Raw genomic sequence first — 18,936 nt, 5'->3', positions numbered from 1 at the left:
AGCATCCTCTTTCACAGCTGTCATGTAATGGAAAGCAGGGACTGGCCAGGGGTCTCCCCTGAAGTAATGAAGAAGCCGGGGAGAAAGAGACATACCTAGAGGATGGTGGGAAATTCCCTGGGACAAGTGAGGTGAGCCTCCTGCTCAGGGAAGGTGAGGGGGTGGGGGCACGAAGCACAAAGAGCTGAAACTTCAAGACCAGTTTCTCTCTTTGTGGAAACCATCAAATACCCCCAAATTCACCCCAGGAAGAAAGGAAGAAAAAAACACAATGTGGGCAAACCCAGCCCCTCTCCCGGTCCTTAGCCTTAATGAGGACATTGAAGTGACAGAACCCCCATTCCCATCCTGCGCACCATCTAACTTCAAAAATCTTGGGCACAAAGTAGGGAGGGAAGGGACACCAGATTTTGCAGGCTAAAAAACAGATCAATTTTACTCTAAAGTTTCAAATGAAACATGCTCCTGTTTGGGAAAAGAATTTCATTAGGAGGAAAATATAATATAAAAATACCCATTTAGAAAGAATGTGCTATTAATTCTTAGCACTCTATGCAGAAGAGAAAATTGCATTTTTATCTAAATGGTTTTTCTGCATAAGCCATTTACAATATTCTTTGCCTCTCTATAATCGGCCCTGCTACCATTAGTACTGGGGCGACCAGGCTAAGGGCTGAAATCGCCCTCAAACACATTTAATACATAACCCCAGAAAACCGATTCCAACAGGGACCTCAGCAAACAGGCCCGGCATGCCTTTTGTAAGAAAGAAAGAAATATTGCTGAGGGAGGTGAGGGTGGGGGGTTTGGGAGTGGTCTGCTGATGGGGGAGGAAGGAACAAGATGGTTTAAGTTAAAAGCAAATGTTCTGGATCCCTTTAGCCATCTGTGAAATTGCAACCAATTTTGGGGTGCGCAATTGCAACCATTTGACTACCTACATGTGCATAGATGTGTGTACTGGTACCACACACCACACACACACACATACACACACACACACACACTCACGGGTTTCCATCAAACAAGCAAACAAGAAAGGATGAAATTCAGGATATGAAAACAAAGTATTTTTAAACATGAAAGCAAATATCACCAAGATAGTAATACTGCTATTTTCCCATTAAACTAGTTTCTCTCAATTTGAAAAGCGAGAGTATTCTAAACAATACTGCCAAACTGCCGGGAGTTGGGGTGTTGCGGTCTCTGAGCTTCTTAACAATGGAAAAATCCCCTCCGTAGAGAAGCAAAATCACAGGTGAGGATGGGGCCAGGCGGCTTTGCCACGTCCTGCCACGTCCCACCAAACATGTCCTCCCATGTGACAGCACTCTCGTGGATGCCCAGTCCTCTCAAACTTCAAAATGCAACACTTTCTCTTTTTTCCAAAAAGTTAAAAAAAAAAAAAAAAAAAAAAAAAAAAAAAAAAAAAGTCTTCCAGCTCTTTTCTCTCTTGGATTCCCAGAATAACTACTTACTTAATACCAAATGTCGAGGAGCTAAATTAATTCATTTAGGAAATGCAGGGGCTATGATGGGCACTGAGAGTGGGGGCCCCTGTGATTTCGCTGCCAGGAGACAGAACGCCTCAGGCTGTTCTCTTCCGCAACTACACAGTCCCTGAATTTTTCCTTTCAAACAAGGAGTCTAGAAATGTCGTAATTATAGCAGATACAGGTAACAGGTGTGCCCCTCGGTCCCTCCCAACCCTGCCGCCACCATCTTCCAGACAAGCTTCTGGAAGATTTAGTGGTCTAGTCTGGGGTGTCGTAATTACCGGAAATGACTCTGGTTTTAAGGGTTAGATAAAGACCCGCTCCAAATATAAGGCCAGACACCAGTGTCCATTAGATTTTAACGGGCCCACATAAAAAAAAAGAAATTGTATCCTCATCTCTCCCAATGCCTGTTTCCTCGGAGCCTGAAGTTCATTGCAGGCTGGCTCCGTGCCGAAAATATTCACAGAGTGAGTCCGGCCCTCACTCTGCAAAGGCAAGGCCTCAGTGGAAAATGTGTGCGAGGAATTAAGCAAATAGGGGTGCGGGTGCTCAGGAAACCATTTGCTCCAAAACTATTATGGCCAAAACCTGTCTTTAGAAAATAATAATAATAAAAGTGGAATTTTAGCCCATCATCTAGAAGCAGCAAAACAGGAAGGCTGTGTGGGGAGCCCAGGGAAGAAGAGGGGAGCACCCAGAGACACCCCCCCACCCCACCCACTGAAACGCCTGCACCATCAAAATGACACAGGCTCCACTTTTGAGATTGAGTGTTCCGAAAAGCCAAAACCGCTACGGGCTGTTTTGCTTTGTGTTTCGTTACCCCAGCTTTAGAGACGTATGCATACTTTTTCTTCCTTCTTTGGAAGTCAAACCATGCGTTTCTCTAAAAGTTACACACACACATACCCCCAGCACCACCATTTGTCAAGCAGCAGCATGGAAGGTGCTCCAACGTGGTTTAAGATTCCAAACTCTTCTCCGTGTCAGCGCTCAGCTCCCAGTCAATTAAGAATTAATGCACAGAAACTTTCCGGGACCAAGACACCAGAAGGAAGTCCATGTTCTCTGGCTCTCTCGAAGGCTCTGGGAGGCTGGATTTGTTGGACCATTGGGCTTTTTCTCCCCGCTCCCTGACAAGTGATGGTTGAAGGGCCACTCGCCCTCTCTTCCTGGGGAGGAGGTGGGACCCAAGACTGAGGGCCTTTATTCACTGGTGGGCAAGTGGGCCCATTAGTGTGTATACTCACCCTCATTACACACACACACACACACACACACACACACACACACACACAATTCCAATCCCAGCAAAATGCTTCACACACACTGAGCACAAAATAAATGCTTATTAACTAAACTGACCCAAAAGAGTGAAATGTACAAGTAAATTAATCATGCCTCTCCCTGAGGCCTAACGGGATTACAAATTCGGCAAAAACTGACCACATGAGATCAATAAGCTTCTACTTAAAACTGAATGGGGCCAAAACTTGGTATGAGCTTCTTCTTGGGGGGAGGGGGGAACAAAACCTTTATTTTTGCATTTCTTATTCCGACTTCTCCAGCCTGTGTGTGCATGTGTGTGTGCATGGGTGGGTGGGTGCGTGTGTGCATGCTTGCACTTGAGCCGAAACCGGCAGAAGGCATCCAGAGCTTTATGCCCAGACAATTTAGAAATAGTCACGGCATAAGGATCGTGAAATTGCTCCTGTTTAAAAAAGCCAAATTTTGGTCCACAGCCTCGCTCCCCTCAAATACTAAACAAGGACCAAAAGTCACATTGCAAGGGATGAAAATGGTCAATTTGTTTTGAGCCAATTAGGCCTCACTACAAAAGCATTAAGGGCTGCTGATGGCTGGACCGTGGGTCCCCTGAAGGGGAGGAAAAAGGAGACGCTAATTTCTCTAGCTCCTTTCCACACTTGGCTTATTTCGAGTCAGGGAAATCTTCCTCTTGCTGAATTCGTCACTTACTTTCGTTCTCTTTTTGCCTACCATTCAGGAAAAAAAAAAAAAAAAGGAAAAATATACATATTGTGTGGGAGGGCATTGCTTGCGTTTCAAGGCAGTGGGACCTGCCTGCGAGGTCTGTGAAAGGCAAGATTATCCCTGAAGAGGCTCAGTGCTGGGAGAAAAGCCTTGGTGGTCACTTTATGGGATCACCAGGGGAAAGGTCACTCCTTTTTCCCACCCCACCACCCCTCTTTTATGGAAAAATCTGGGCACATCTGTGAAACTCAATGCATCTGTAGCAGGCCTCATGGGGCCGTCTCTTCTTCAGGAGAAGTTAGCCACAGGCACGTTACTAGGGCTCAACCCACCCAGGGCCCATCTGGGTCTTCATCCCCCCTGCCCCGTGCGTCTGCCTCGGCCACTAACTAAACAGAAACGGGCCCTGATTGCTAACAGACCCACATGCGGTTAGGAGTCCCAGGCTGGGTCCTCCACATCGATTTCCCCCAAAACAGCTGCAGTCATGTGGAAGCCCCAGGCCCAGCAGGGAGAACTCGGCCAAGAACTTTCTGTCCTTTACGATGGCTGACACCAGCCCCCAAGCAATTCACTCACTCCCAGCCTCACCCAGGAGGTACTATATAAATGACTTCCATATTTATAAATGCTTTTCCACTCCTAAACCCCAAGTGTCGGTAAATAACATTTCGATTCAGATGGATGCACTTCTTCCCCCCTCTACTACTGCCCCCACCCTGAGAAAATAATCCACACCTCAATCCCCATCCAGTCTTCCTAACTGGGGGTGTTTCTGGCTCATAAGAAAGGAGGCCCGAGTATCTGCATCAGGACACGGGCCCTATCATTTTCAAGGACTTCGGAAACTGCCCACGTGGACAGGACAGACCCACGTACTCCTCAGCGAATTCTCAGCCAACCCTTGCTTTCTGTGGAAGGCTCAGCTTTGGGGATTTCAAAGCCGGCTATGTGTTCTGCGGCCTCCCCCACCCCCTCTCCCATCATAAGATGGTCTCTCAGAAGTATTTTATTCCTGGTGGTCGTTGCCAATCACTCGACAATGCTTGTGTTCCGAGATCCAAGGGCATCTGAAAACACTGCTTCATGGTAACTGAAAAGGGTCATATCTTTTTGACATTTCACCTTGCCCTGGATGACTACATGAACAGGGAGCAGGGTGTGTGTGTGCATGTGTGTGCAAGTGTGTTTGTGGAGGGGTTCACTCATTAACTGTCACTCATTAACTGTTCACTCATTAACATTCCAGAAGCTCCCACCTACGTCCAGGAACACCACACTAGGGCCCTCCACTTGGGGCAGACAACTTCCCGGGACACACCACGCAAAGCCAGCTGCGTCAGAAGGGCCTGCGACCAAGTAGCTCCAGAGACATTTTTGCCCTGAGCTGTAAGATCAAATGAAATCTTTGTGCCCCAACACTCTTTCAATTATTATCAGCAATGAGAAGGAAAAAAACGAATGTTAAACTCTCAGAACTGAACACATCTCCGGGCCACGTAGTTCTCACAAGACAGGCTACTGGAAGAGGGAGCAGGGGAAAAAGACCGTGAAACGCCTCAGCACCAGTTAGTCCACGTTTCCTCCAAAGGCACAAGCGCCGTCTATTTCTGAGCAGCCGCAGAGATCGTTTTTGAGACACGCAGCATAAATGCAAGACCTGGTCCCTCCCCACCAGTGTCTTCAAAGCACTCGACTTTCCAAAGGCCATCCTCAACAATGAACCCCAAATTTGCCTTTGACACAGGGTCTCCCTGCTTCCGCAAACCAATGCCCAACATACCTCATTTCACCCAAACCAAACACCAAGTCAGACTACAACCCCAAAAACCAGAGACAGCTCCAACGATCGCATCCCAGGGTCAGACATTTCATAAGGAGTCCAAGACCTTCCACAGAGGGATCGAAGGTGGAAAGGAAGATGGACACTTTGAGTCACACGGCAGATCCTACCAGCTCTAGGGGAAGTGGGGCAAGCTGATGTCACTGGACCCCTAAGCTTTAAAGATCAGAACTTAAAAATCTGCTTTCCCCCAACAATGTGAGTTTGTGTTGGGATGTTTACTGAGACTTTTCCCCCTCTTTTGGACAAATCTATTCCATGAATGATTCTCCTTCTGAGACATACGGAAAGAGCCAATTTGTTATCGTGAACGCGCTCAGACCTCCAAACTGTTAAATTCAATTGTCTTTATGTTTAAAGGGCATTTGGGTCCATACGGTGATGTATAATGTTGTGAAAGGATACGCACACAATCGCTATAAAGTTCTCTCTCTGTATCCGGCTTCTCAAGGAAGTGGTGATTATGAAAAACTACCAGCTTTCTCAGTCAAAGGGGAGAAAGAGAATTTGGGACCTGTGGCTACGACGGACCCCCATTAAGTAGGTGCCAGTGGTGCCAATCCGACATGGCCTTGTAGGGCCAAAATTTGAAGCTATCAGGCACAAGTTAGAAAGAGCCCCTTGGAAATCTGTGGCAATTTCTCTGCCACTTCCACCCCATGTCCTTTCTGGGCAAACACCATGTTGGGAGCAGACCCTCCACTTGCTTCCCAAACCTCAGAGGCCACTGATTAAAATGCAGGCCAGCAAACAAAGCGGGCCTGAGATGATTACACCCTGTGAGAACGATGTCTCTCAAACGTCCCTCCTCACTCAAATAAATTAAACTTAACTCTGCTTTTCAGTCTCGGTTACAAAATAAGTTTGGAGCTCGAGACCCCTGAAGTGCACACACACACACAGGTGTCTTCTCACTCACACCCTAAAATAACTGATTCCTGGGGGTGAAGCCGTGTGTTTGGATGCATGCTGTAGCATTGTCCGAAGATGGAAGGAAATGATCAGGGCCACCTCTGCGCTGGACTACCCACTGAACAAAAGGTGCCAGCGCCCCAGAACCCTCTCTGCCTTCAGGTCCTGAGTGGTACAGAGTTTGGGACCGTCAGCTGCGCTGTTGTGCATAAGAACACAGAGGGTCCCTAAAGACAAGGCTGTGACTAATTCGAAAGCCCAGCGTCATCTCCGCCACGTCGCTGGTACCAAAAGATTACAATAAAGGAGAGGAATTTCCATAAGTGAGAAGAAGGGTCCGCTTCCCACAGCTGGGAGGGAGAATGGGGGAGTGGAGGGGTGGGCACTGATTCAAAGATTCCTCTCTGGCTAAAGAGTGGTGTTAGCTGAACTCAGCCAGCAAGATACCTCCACGTATGCCCTCGCACAAAACCCGCGAGGGGCGACCTGTGCGTTTGCTACCGAAATCCAGCAGACCAGAGTCACCTACAGCCCAGGAGGCCCGGGAGGCCAAGATTTCATAATTACGATCTTCAAATTCCTCACTCTATTTTTAGGATTTGCGCTCACTCAGTCCTCTACAGAATCAGAACCTGCCAGCTAAGGCCATTGAGAGCTTCTTTCTCTACTGGCCTTCAGAAAGTAGATTAAGGGTAAACTGGAAAAGTAGCTGGGTGATTTGAAGAAAATACAATACACGTGGCCATACATATGCATATGTGCGTACACTGGGGTGGAGCAGGGGAGAGAGAAGAGGACTCCTTCACAGGGCCCCGCTTTCCTCCGTGGGCAACAGACCCAGACCCGACACCCACCACTGACGCCCTCTTTCAAGCCGGCCCCTCAGACCACGTCGTTTGGCTCCAGTGTGTGCGAGAAGGCGAAGAAACTTGAAAAAATTTCCCCCCAAATGTCTCTTCTCAATCACGCACTCATGTATATATCAACATCTCAGCCACTAGCAATCAAAACCCACACTCAAATCTGTCCACCCAAGACGTGCCTAAAAATAGACATCGTCCTAAAACAAACACATCGGCCAGGCAACTCAAATCCTGACTTAAGTCAAGATGGAGCGAGGCTCTTCCAACCCCTCCAGACTGAAGACTTGGGTGGAACAAGCAGGGGGGGCAGTGAGGAATGGCTACAAGGTACACCCACTGGCTACCGGGGGGCCCAATAAACGCAGGTCCCCTCTGGCATGAGAGGGTTTGGCGTTTTTATGTTGCAACGTGTTGGGGAGGACTGCTTGCCCCTCACACACTCCCGGAACATTCGATCCTATTACATAAAGCGATAGCCTTTTAATCTCTAAAATTAACCAGAGGTAAATACAGTATTCCTTACTAGGACTATTTATCTTCCAAATGCTTTTGGCAAAGGAGATCACTCACTCCCACGGCAAAGACCACTACCGATGTTATTGTCACTCAAGTGGAGAGAAAGGTGATTTTGCTAAAATCTTCCAGCATGGAGTGAGTTGAGAAGCCCCAGTGAAATTCCAAGGCTATATATCCAAGTTTGCCCTTCCACCGTGCGGAGAATTTCCCTCCTCTAATTTCACCTGGTCCTCCCAGAATGTTTATTAAAGATGTAGATTTTATATCAGCAGGGAGTATCAAGTAACTTCTTGGAGAGGGCAGCCCTATTTTCAGGACCTATTAAGATTCTTTGTGGAAATTTAAATACCTCTGCCAGGCAAACAAAATCATATCAGGAACCATAGAATTTCATTGCTAGAAAGAGAAATTAGATTAACCAACCCTCACTCCTTTCCTAGAAACCTCAATAAAATAGAAGTACATTTCAACAGTCTCTTACTTCCGGTCTGAAGGGGCCTCACAAGACATCTAAATGAATTTACATTAAAGAAAGCTATCCTTGAGGAAAGCCCTTCAATCTACCCAAATTGTGTGTGTGTGTGTATATATATATATATATGAATAGTTAAGTATATATTACATATTAGAAGGCAGTGGCTATTTGAAATCAAAACAGCCAGAAAAATCCAATGGCAAAAACCATGACAAGTTCAACACCGATAAGCTTCAGCCCTTTACAACATCCTTGTTCTTTATTAATATTTAGTAGAAATGTGTAATTGCAGATGTGTGCTAGGTTGGGGTTTTATGTCGGGAGGCGGGCAAAGAAGACAGGTTTATTACAGCCATGAAATATTAAACAAGCACCAAGAACAGTAGTAGAATGTCCCAGACTAGCCAGGGAGCAGGCAGCCCCTAATGTCAGCTGCACAAAGGGGGCTCCTGTTTACGTTACCCCTGATTAACACCTGCGAAGTTTTGGGTTACATCTTCCGGAGGCTGCAAAAGTCACATGAAGGCATGCAACCCTTTCTGGATGATTTCACAGGGAAATGGGAATGCAAGGCTCTTTGCCTTCTCCCAAACAAGTTTGAGTGAGCCTTAAAATTCTCTCCACTGTGCGGGGCGTGGGGGAAATGACTCAGAAAAACAGCACTAGAACACCCCCACCTCCCCTAAGCCTGCCCCATGTCTAAGGAAAATCAGTGTTCAAATCCTGCCTGCCTTGGATTTCTCAGCACTGCTTACTGTGTTCCCACTGGAACACTGAGGGAAGCATGAAATTCCAAAAATTTCTCCCGCATCACTGTAAAAATGTCATACTTCCAAAAAGGGCTGGGTTGCATGCAAAGCGAATACAGAGACCTCTCCCAGTTCAGTGTATGTGAAAGAGCATTTCTAGACTTCTCTCCATTTTAAGATAGAAAGCAACCAACAGAATGGAAGTTGGACAAGGATAAACTTGTAACAGAACATGGTTAATTCAAGTTTTGAAAATCATACGGAAGGGACAGGAGGGAGGGAAACATAACTTCTTCAGACTTCATAGCCTGCATCTACAATCTATCATTACTTCTCCTTCTCAATCTGTTTTGAAATTCCTTCACAGCCACACACCTATTACAAAAATAGGTGAATGATTTTGCTAACTAATTTCAAATTCATGTAATCCTCACTGATTTAATAGATGTCCGACTAGGCCCAAACTCAGGCTGTATTTTTTTTTTTCCCTTTGCACAATCTCACCCTTCCCCCCCCCTCCCCCCCCCGCCAACTTTGTGCAAACAGAACCTCATGATGAGATGTAGAGTTTCATTATATAAAAGTTGTTTGGTGGGTTGATTAAGAAGTCAGGGAAAGCATAATTTGGAGAGGTTCACTTTCCTGGCAAAAAATTATAATCACATGTCATTCTGGCCTAGACTTTTCTAGAACTGCAACTTGCTAGTCGAGTTCCCTCCTCTCCAAAGGACATCTAAACCCCATAAGACAATCTGGGCACGTCCCAGTGGCTACACGGCTTGTGCAGTTCTGAAGACTTATTCGTTCTCTCCAATCCGAGCACGAATCATTTTGTTAAATACCGACTAGTATTTTGTCATCGGAGCGAAGAATTTCAGAAACGGTGTTAATATTTAATCACATTAGTACTGGCGTGTTTTACGGCATGAGAAAATAAAATATCATTACAAAAATGGGCTTTGCCTGAAAGGGAGGGTGGGGGGGGGTGAAAGAAAGTGCTTGCTGGGGCTGGAACCTACAGAAGGTATTATTCAAAGCCGCTGAACACCACTGCTTCTTGGCTGATGGGACCACATAGGCATACGATTGGGGAAAAGCTAAACGTTTTAGTTTAATTTTTCTTTTTTTTTTTTTTTTACTCTATTTCGAAGAGGCACACTTCACTCTGATTTTCAGCCAGGGGACTCAGGGGCCTGTTGAAGGCTCTGTGTACCTATTTATACAACATGTGCAGATGGAACTGTAGGGTGTTATCATAATGAAAAGTTTAATCATCCTTATTTACTACCAATAAGGGAGCAGCAAAGGGATGTAGATACCTTATAAAGCCTTAACTAGCAGCGCCAAGGCTGCAGAAGCTGTGAGTGGCCTCAATTCAGGGCTTTATCTAGGAAACTGTCCTTCCCATATCACAGAGTGGAAAACAAAAGAGGTCAAGTGGGTGTCCCTGCTGATGCCTCTAAGGCGGCCAGCCCCCAGCCTGTCCCCAAAGGGAGTCTCTGTCCTCCCGTGTGCAGGGGAGGGCTGTGTTGAGCCTATAGGGGAAATCCACCCTAAAGTGACTAGCATCACAATATTTCCCAAAAAAATTTTCCCTCCTCTGATGATGATAATGAAACAAGCAAAACAAAACATTTCTTTAATGACATTTCTTCATTCACAGCCTGCATCTTTTCATTTATTTTTTTCTGTAAAGGAATATAGTTGCATCGACTGGGGAGTGAGTGGTGCAATACCTTAAAAAAAACAAAACAACAACAACAACAAAAAAAAAAACCTCATCAAAACCACCCAATACCTCTTCACTTAAGGTCCTTCAAAAGACTAGTCTGCAAAGCGCTACTGGTTTCTTTATTAATTCTCTAAATCGGGTTTTCTTTTTTAACTTTTCTCACCCCATTTTGGCCAATATGTTCTTAATTACTGGGGGGGATGGGAGATGGCGGAGGAGAAGGGGCAGCCAGGCCAAGCCAGGTAGAAGTGACAGGGGCTGGGATTTGTGCTAACCAGCTATCGATTGGTGGCGATCGAGATGTTGTGTACAAGAAAATAAAAGAGAAGGGGGGCCTGAGCAAGCAGGATGCTGTGTCCAACTCCATTTTTAAAAGGAGGGGAGAGAAGAAGCAGAGGGTCCCAAACTAACCAATTTATGGCCTTGCCTGGGAGAAGCCTGGAGAATGCTGATGCTGGCCCCAGCGTCTGCTGTGCATGCTAAACACCCAGCTTCAAATGAGAGAGCGGCGTCCCGGGCTGGGCAGTCGGCGAACAAAGAGAAAAGCAGCGAGGCTGCATTCATGAATTAGAAAACCTAAGCGGGAAAGCTACCCGGGACAGGCGCCCTGAAAGCCCCGAGTTCTGAGCCACCCACCTCTGGCTGCACTTCCCCTCCCCTTTTGGCCCCATCCCACTCTCCTAAAACCCACCCTCACCTTAAACCCAGGGTCAAGGGGTGGCAGGATGTGGGGAGAACTAGGAAACCGAAGGCAGAGGAAAGGAACTCTAAGAGAGAGTGAGAATCAAGGGATGCATTTTTTTACCGACAGAGTTAAATCGTCAGCCACTGGCTTCATGATAATAGTCAACCTGGTAAAACCAAGGGGATTCAACTAAGGTTTAAAAGAAAAAGATAGGAATGGGAGGAGAGATGATGTTACCTAATTTTAAGAAGCCATTATCCATGGGTGAAAAAAGCCCCATTAAAATAAAATGGGTTGCAGCCCAGTCTTCCTTAGGTTAAAAAACTGTTATTACTTTAACTGCAATGGCGGGTCATTGACTAACTCTTACCCCACCCACCTTAAAAGCCTCCAGGCCTGGTGGAGAGGAAGTGCTTAGAATGCAAAGGAGAGCTGGGACTGGACATCTGTCACCAAAGCCGGAGAGATATTGACGAACGCAGGTCCTTTGTGCCTTAAGAATATATCCCCATAACCCCATACACAAATGATACCCTGGTTGAGCCGGCTGGCCTCTGCCAAACAGACCCCACTTCCACCCAAGCCCCCACCAAATGTCAAGGAGTTGCACACCTATAAGGCTGCCTGCCTCCTTCAACCCCTACAGGTCTCCAGTTTTTCAATGAAACTCTAATAGTTAAGAAGAGACCAAACAGCTACTCTTGAGGAACAAATGTCACGTTAGGCGTTGCCTCTCAGTGATGCTGGGAACTTTTTTTTCCTAAAGATGCTGGCACACTGCAGGGGGCTGGAGCTGAAGGCTAGCTGACTAGGTGGGGAGGCATTAACACAACTTCCCAGGTGTCCTGCCAGGAAGGGTGGCCTGTAACTCCTAAGAAGTGGCCCCAGCCTGAATGTTGAGGGTGATGAGGGGTCTTAGTGTGAAAGGATAGTCACGACTTGTCTTCTGAGCCTCCAGCAACTCACCTAAAACTTGAGGGGAGGAGACTCTACAACAGTCCTCAAAGGGTTTCCATCTAAGTTCTTAGCATTCTGTGGAACTAGAATATACCTGGCAGCATCTAAGGAGGGAGAGGGGGTCGGCTCACAGAGCCCTTGGTCTAACCAGAGGAAGGGTATATCCAGCTCTGAGTTGGGCATTAAGAAGACCCTGTGCTCTCCTAACCGCAAAGGACCCTCTCCCCCTTTCACGGAACCTTCAAGGCGGGAGAACTAAGGCCTGCAATGGGGGCGGGGCAGGTCTCTGGGAGGTGAGAAGGGAACCGAACAGCGCATATACCTTCTTTGCTGTTGGGGTTCTGGGGTTTGGCCTTCTCCCAGGGCGCCAGCGTCTTGTCGTCGTCGGCGCCGTCCACCAAGGTCTTGTCAGCCGGCATGTACCAGGTGGCGCTGTGCTCTGCCATCAGCGAGTCCAGGTCGATGGTGCTCATGGCGCTTTTGACAGCCTCTGAGCAGCAGCTGCCCAGCTCGCTGTCTCCATTCTGCGCGCCTGAGGCCCCCACGGCACACTCACCCTTCTTGCCCGCCTTGAGCCCCAGGGGCTGGTCCTCAGAGATGCTGAACTGCTGCCTCTGCAGCTGGATCTGTGCCTGGAGGATCTCCAGGGGGTGGATCTCATCGGGTGGTGGTGCACCGCTGCTGCTCGTCGGGGTCCGGACCTGCTCCAGGCCAGGTGTGCCAGGATGGCCAGTGCCCCCGCCGCCGCCATAGCTGTCAGGGGTCGAGGTAGAGGTAGACATGATGCCCAGGCCCAGCGGGGGCGGGGGTGCCTTCGGTCCGTGTTCTCCTGCGCCCACCCCCCTGGGGGGGAGTTTGGGCGAGCCTGTTACCAGGGGGCTCCTACTCGCTTTGGCCAGAGCCGGGGGGTTGTCGGAGCTGGATGACACCTCGTCCTCGTTCGCGTAGCTCGTGCTCACCTCATCTGAGGCGAACTCGCCCACGTGCGGGGAACTACTGTCCGATTTGGCCCCACCGTCCAGGGAAGCCATGAGGTCCGGCTGGTCCCCCAGGAGCAATTCGGCCCCCTTCCCCCACGATGGCGACGTGAGCGCTTTCTCGTGAGGCGTCGGAGCCCCGCGCGCCTCGCTGGTAGAGGTTCCCCCGACGGCTGCGCCCGGTGCCTGCTGCTGCCCTGGGCTCACCCCGGGCGCGCCCCCGCTGTCCGGCGCTGCAGAGTACTTGTCGAAGAAGGTCCCGGGGCTCACATGACCACTGTCCCTTTTTCTTCGACCCCGGCCCCGGCCGCCGCCCCCGGGGACCGGCTTGCCGTCGTTCCCCGACGTTGATTCCAGGGTATAGTTGGGGGAGAGGCTGGTGCTGTCCCCCTGGGCGGGTGGGTTGGGCGGCCCCGAGGCTTTGGAGCCGCTGCTACTGGTCCCCGACGGAACTCCGGGCCCTGGGGCCCCAGGAGCAGTCCCTCCGGGAAAGTAATCCGAGCCCGGGTTGCCGGCCACGGTCGCGCCGTCGGTCTCGTTCTGGCTCAGTTTCCTCTTGCCCTCGGGCGGGTTCTTCTTGTTGAAGGTCACGTTGAGGTTGGGGGCCCCGAGACTGGCAATCATGTTCTGGCAGGCGGTGGAGAGCGCAGCCAGGCAGCTCTGGCCGAACAGGTTGTCCTTGGAGCTTGGCTTGTTGAAGGAGCCCAGCGAAAGCGCGCCCAGCTTACTGGCCGAAGTGCGCTGGCTGGGCTGGAAATCAGGTTGCGGCGGGTACGCGCCCCCGCCACCGCTGCCGGTGCTGCCGCCGCCCCCGCCCGCACTTGGGGGCGAGTTCACGCCTGGGCCGCTGTGCGGCGTGGCCTGTCGGTTCGCCGCACCGAACGGGAAGCTAGGCTGGCCCCCGAGTGCCGGCGCCGTGAAATCCGGCGGCGGGGGCCGGCGCTCTGAGGGAGCGCTAGGCAGTCCTACCCCAGCCCCCGGCGACTGCAGTTGACCTAGGCCCGCCAGGCTGCCCCCGAACTGCAGGCCCGGGGAGGGCAGCGCGGGCACGTGGCCCTCTCCGGGCATCCTCAGCGGCTCCTGCAGAGGGCCCCGGAACAGCACCCCCGAGCCACCCGGCGGAGGGGGCGGCGCCAGCCCGGGGTCGTGCGGGCCGCAGTCAGCAGGCAGGCCCGAGCCGCCCATCCTGCGGGGCAGCAGGTCACCCGGCGGCGGGTGCGGACCTGGGAACCACGCGCTCTCCTGCGCCAAGTGCGGCGCCTGCTGCTCGAAGGTGCCCAGGCGCCCCGCGCCCACGCCGCTGCTTTCGCGCTCAAAGTTCGGCTGGGCCAAGCCTCCCACCGGGCCGCCGTGAACCAGGCTGCCCTGGCCCACGTCCCCGGGATGGCCTAGCTGGGCCAGGTTGGGTTGGCGCAGCCGCTGCTGCTGATTCCGCGACGCCATCTGCTTAATCATGAGGGCCGCGTTCTGGCGCTGCTGCTGCTGCTGTTGGTGCTGCTGCTGTTGCTGCTGCTGCTGTTGCTGCTGCTGCTGCTGCAGGGACTGGTGGTCCGGGGCCGGATGCTGCAGGGGTGGCCCCGAGGGGAAGCTGTCCGGCACCGGCGGCGTGAATTCGCCGGGTAGGCCGGAGTAGGCAGAGGGCGAGAGGTGGTTGTCCAGAGCGCCGTTGTGCATGCTGCCGTTCCACGAAGCGCAGCGGTCCACTCCCGCGCTGCCGGGGAAGTCAAAGCGCGGCCTCTTGGCCACATTCATGTAGGGGGGTGCGTCGAAATGCTGCAGCCGCTGGTTGGGCGCCTGCTGCGGAGGGGGGTGCTGCATGTTGAACACCGGCTCGGAATAAGGGTGCATGCTCCGGTTCTCCAGCCGGTGGATGGGGTATTCGAACTGAGCGTGTTGGCTGGGCAACATGGGGCCCCCGTCCTGCAGGCCGCCGCTGGGCGTGCCCGCCTCGCCCTGCTGGGGCCGCGGGAGCGCAGGCGGGCACGAATTTTGTCGGACCAGAAGCCCGGGCGGCGGTGGCTGCTGCTGGGGCTGGGGCTGCTGGGGCTGCGGCGGCTGCGGGGGCTGCTGCTGAGGGGGCGGTGGGGCCTGCTGGGGAGGCTGCATTAACGGGTGCCTGGAGCCTACCCCGGGCTCCAAGCCCACGGGCATCTTGCGGGCCCCTCCGAACCTTTCGAAGAACACACCGTGCGGCTGCGGCGGCTGCTGCTGCTGTTGCTGCTGCTGCTGTTGCTGCTGGGCGTGCATTTTAGACAAGCCCACCATGCCCGCAGCTCTGGGCAGCGCTGAGGCGCCCGGGAAAGAGGCGCCGGGAACCTGGCGACCTGCCGCATAATGAGGCAGCTGCCCCTCAGAATCGGAGGGCGAAAACATGTCGAAATGTCCCGAGGGCGCCTCACCCGGGTAATTGTATTCCAGCGAGTCGACGGCTCCTTGGTTCGCCACCCTCCGGGGCTCCAGACTGTGGGAATCGGAGCCGCTGGAGGCGGGCAGGCCGTGGAAGGAGGCGGCTCGGTTAGGGCTCTGGTCCAGCGGCAAGCATGGGGCAGGCACGGCGTGGCCCGAGGCGCCCGAACTGTGAAAGTCCGGGAGGTTTCCCGGTCGCTGCGGGCCGAAGCTCTCCGGCCCCTGGCTCTCCGCCATGTGATCATAACCCTCGGCGAAGGGCGGCTGACTGCCCAGGCCGCCGCCAGCGCCGCCGTAGCCGAGCAGGCGACCCCCGTGCAGGCACGAGGCCCCTGGGTCTGGGCCGCCGAAGTTGCCCCCGAAGTGGGGGTGATGTTGGTGGGGGTGGTGGCCTCCGGGGTGGCCGTGGTGCGGCTGCTGGCCTCCAAAGAATCCGTGCACCGGCTGCGCCTGCAGCCCCCCCGCGTGCAACTCCGAGTGGCCGCGCGCGTGGAAGCCGTAAGGCTCCATGTTCATGCCCAAGATCGGGGGCTCGCCCAGAGCGCTCATGGCAGGGTCCACGGAGCCAGGAGGTCCCCCCGCGTGGAAAGCAGGGGCCTTAAAGTGGGTGTTCATGCTTAGTCCGGCCTCGTTAAAGTTCCTCTCGCCCTGGCCAGCGTTCCTGCTGTTGATCTGGGGCTCGAATTGGTCCAGCCCAAACATACTTGGCGGGGGGCACGAAGATCAATAGGGCATGACAGCCTGTTCTCCGCGGCGCGCCTCCGGCCAGCTACTCGTTCCGGCCCTGGGTCCGGCGCTCCGCGACGGTCAGCACCGCGGGGGCGCAGCGCGCACTGCCACCTCGCCTGGCCTGTGGAAGCTGGGGGCTATCAGCTCCTCTTCCCAAGCTCTGGGTCTGCCCCACGCGGGCCTCTCACATCTTGTGGCGCCGCGGGGCCTCCTGGAGCGGTGTTGGGGGGCCCATGCCCCGGGCGGTTGGCACAGCCGCGGATGGGTATGAAGGGAGGGGACGGAGCTGCAGGCAAGTGGAGACAAAAAGTTAAGTGGGGGGAAGGAGGCGGGAAGAAGGGAGGGAGAGCAGAGCAATCACCTTCTTAAGTCCGATCGGGTTGGGTGGGGAGCCCCAGGACGCCGCCCGAAGCTTCCTTGAGTCCGTGGAGGAGCTGCTAGCGGGCTGGGCAGGGAGACCCTTCAAAGCCGTGGTTGGCGCCCGGGCATGGACAGAGCGGTCCCTCCCCCCTCCCCCCCTGAGTCCCCGCGCTCCGCAGCCCGAGCCTCCGCCAAACGCGATCCGCTCGCACGGTCCCCGTAAGCCCCGAGCAAGCGGCTATGGTTTCTTCAGCGGGTCGCAGGACTGGAGGATCCTCTCGGCATCACCGGTGCTGGCTCCCGAGCCGAGGGCGCAGCGGGACTGGGGAGGTGGCAGATGCCGGGGGTTGGAGCCGAGGTTTGGAGGAAGGCAAGGCTCCCCTGCTCCGCGGCCGGTGCGCTGCACCCCGGCGCACCGCACCCCCACGCGCCGCTTCTCCGCCACGTCCGCCGGCTGCCGCTTCTGTCCTCCGCTGTTCAGTCTCTGAGTTCGCTGGGGTCTCGGCCCCCGGATCCAGGCGCTGACAGGCAACGAGACGAGCGGTTCGGTCGCTCCAAGGCTCGGGTTCCCTGCCTCAGCGCGGAGGTGCTTCGCGAGTCCCCCTTGGACCCTGGGAGGGGGGCGTACGCGGGTTGGGGGGCCAAGCTGGGCGAGCAGGCTAAGGCGTTCCGGCTGAGCACTCGGAGCCCGTAATGGGGGGGCGGGGGCAGCTCTGGGGGGGTCCGCGCAACCCTCTCCTGGCTGGTGGGGGGGCTCTGCGTGGGGCGTTCCGAGGGTCTCAGCTCCCCTCTCTGTGTCTGCTTCTCGCCCAGCGCCGGGAGAAGCAGCAACAAGTTTTGCATTTCAGCAATCAATTTCAGCCATTACATTTGCACCAATCAGCGCAGCCTGAGCTCCGGGTCCGGGGCGGGGCTCGCTCTTAAGGTGGTCCTGGGTGCTGGCTGCTGAGGCCCCCGCCACGAACCCGCACTTCGCCAAGTCCCGGGTCCTTCGTGCGGGTCTCGCCTCCGAGTCCGGCGACAGTGCGCTGGGGGGAGCGCCCTGGCCTCCCGACGCACAGGGCTGGAGAAGGCGCAGGAAGAGAATGGCGGGAGCCTGGCTTTGTTCACCCCCCTTCCCACTCACACAGTTACCAACTCCCCACCCCCAACTGAAGCGAGACCTGCGGGTTGGGCAGGGGGCGGGGAGGTGGGCTGTAAGCGGTGCGGGGCGCTCAGACAATGGGGTCGTCTGGCAAAGCTCCCGGACATGCCACGGAAAGTCGCTAAGTGTCGTCCGCGCTTCAGTCCTAGGGCGAATCCTCGTCTTTCCACCGCTGTCTGCTTACTAGTGGCGCCCAAGTTAGCGGGCCTTCGGATTTTCCTGGAGGTGAAAGCAGGCGAGGAACCCCAAAGTTAGGGTTCTCCTCGAGAGACCGGGACGCTTGCTCGCTCCTCCCTCACTAGGGCGCGCACAATTGTTCCCTAACCGCAGTGCCTGGGGTTCCCAGTTCTCTGTCGTCGGCTTACGCCCGGAGGATCCGTAACCGGTCGGTCACTTTATGGGGGGCACATCGACTGAGCCCAGCGCCAGAGCGACGAAGCAGCTCGGAGCCGAGGGAAGACCCGCGCGAAGCGGACGCACTGGACGACCTCAGCACCCTACGCCGTCCGGGCGCCCCGGCCAAGGCCCAGGCCCTCTCTGAGTGCGAGGTTGGCCTCCTTAAGAGATCAATTAAACTGAAGAGGCCAAGGAACGGAATTGGGTTGTGATACTAAAATCAATAGGAGTAATTTAATATCTGCCCCGCTCTTTATGAAATATTTATTCCAATAATCTTAGTTAAAATGTTTAGATCTTCCTGATCCCCACTGAGGCTGAAATCTATCTTGCAATTAGAAGTTGGGAGTTAGAGGTGATTGGAGAGTCGAGGAGGTGTTTATTCTGTATGCCTGCGTTTGTGTATTTTCCTCCCTAAAGTGTGTGTCGGGAAGGAAGGGGGAGAGGGCCTTTAATTTTCCTTGCCATAAAATAGCAAGAGGCAATTTTGCTAACTGACCAACATTCTTAGGAGAAAGGGAGGAAAAAAAAAAAAAAAGAACTTTCTTTGAAGTGCCCCTGATATCGCTATTAAATCTAAATAAAATTAAGCATGGTGTATAAAAATGCCTTTTCCCCCCACAAAAGAAAGTGTTTATCGCCCAAGTCTGTCTAGCGTTTGCTAAATTACGCATGAAATCTGAAATGAAATAAACGTTATA

The 18,936-nt window shown here is 53.2% G+C and overlaps 1 protein-coding gene across 1 annotated transcript in view; it reads right to left on the bottom strand.

Annotated features, from left to right (window-relative positions):
• MN1 (MN1 proto-oncogene, transcriptional regulator) overlaps positions 1–16,451 on the bottom strand; it is a 44,352-nt gene extending 27,901 nt beyond the window's left edge. The window contains exon 1 of the mRNA XM_019756393.3: positions 12,546–16,451. Within this exon, the coding sequence (XP_019611952.3) occupies positions 12,546–16,308 (3,763 nt within the window). The 5' untranslated portion in view covers positions 16,309–16,451. The remainder of the gene's footprint in view (positions 1–12,545) is intronic.
• Between the last annotated feature and the right edge of the window lie 2,485 nt (positions 16,452–18,936).

The sequence above is a fragment of the Rhinolophus sinicus genome, chromosome 9 (genome assembly GCF_057876585.1).
Source record: "Rhinolophus sinicus isolate RSI-liver-muscle chromosome 9, RSI-T2T, whole genome shotgun sequence".
In the NCBI taxonomy this organism is placed as follows: Eukaryota; Metazoa; Chordata; class Mammalia; order Chiroptera; family Rhinolophidae; genus Rhinolophus; species Rhinolophus sinicus.
This window is presented reverse-complemented; position numbering and strand designations above follow the sequence as displayed.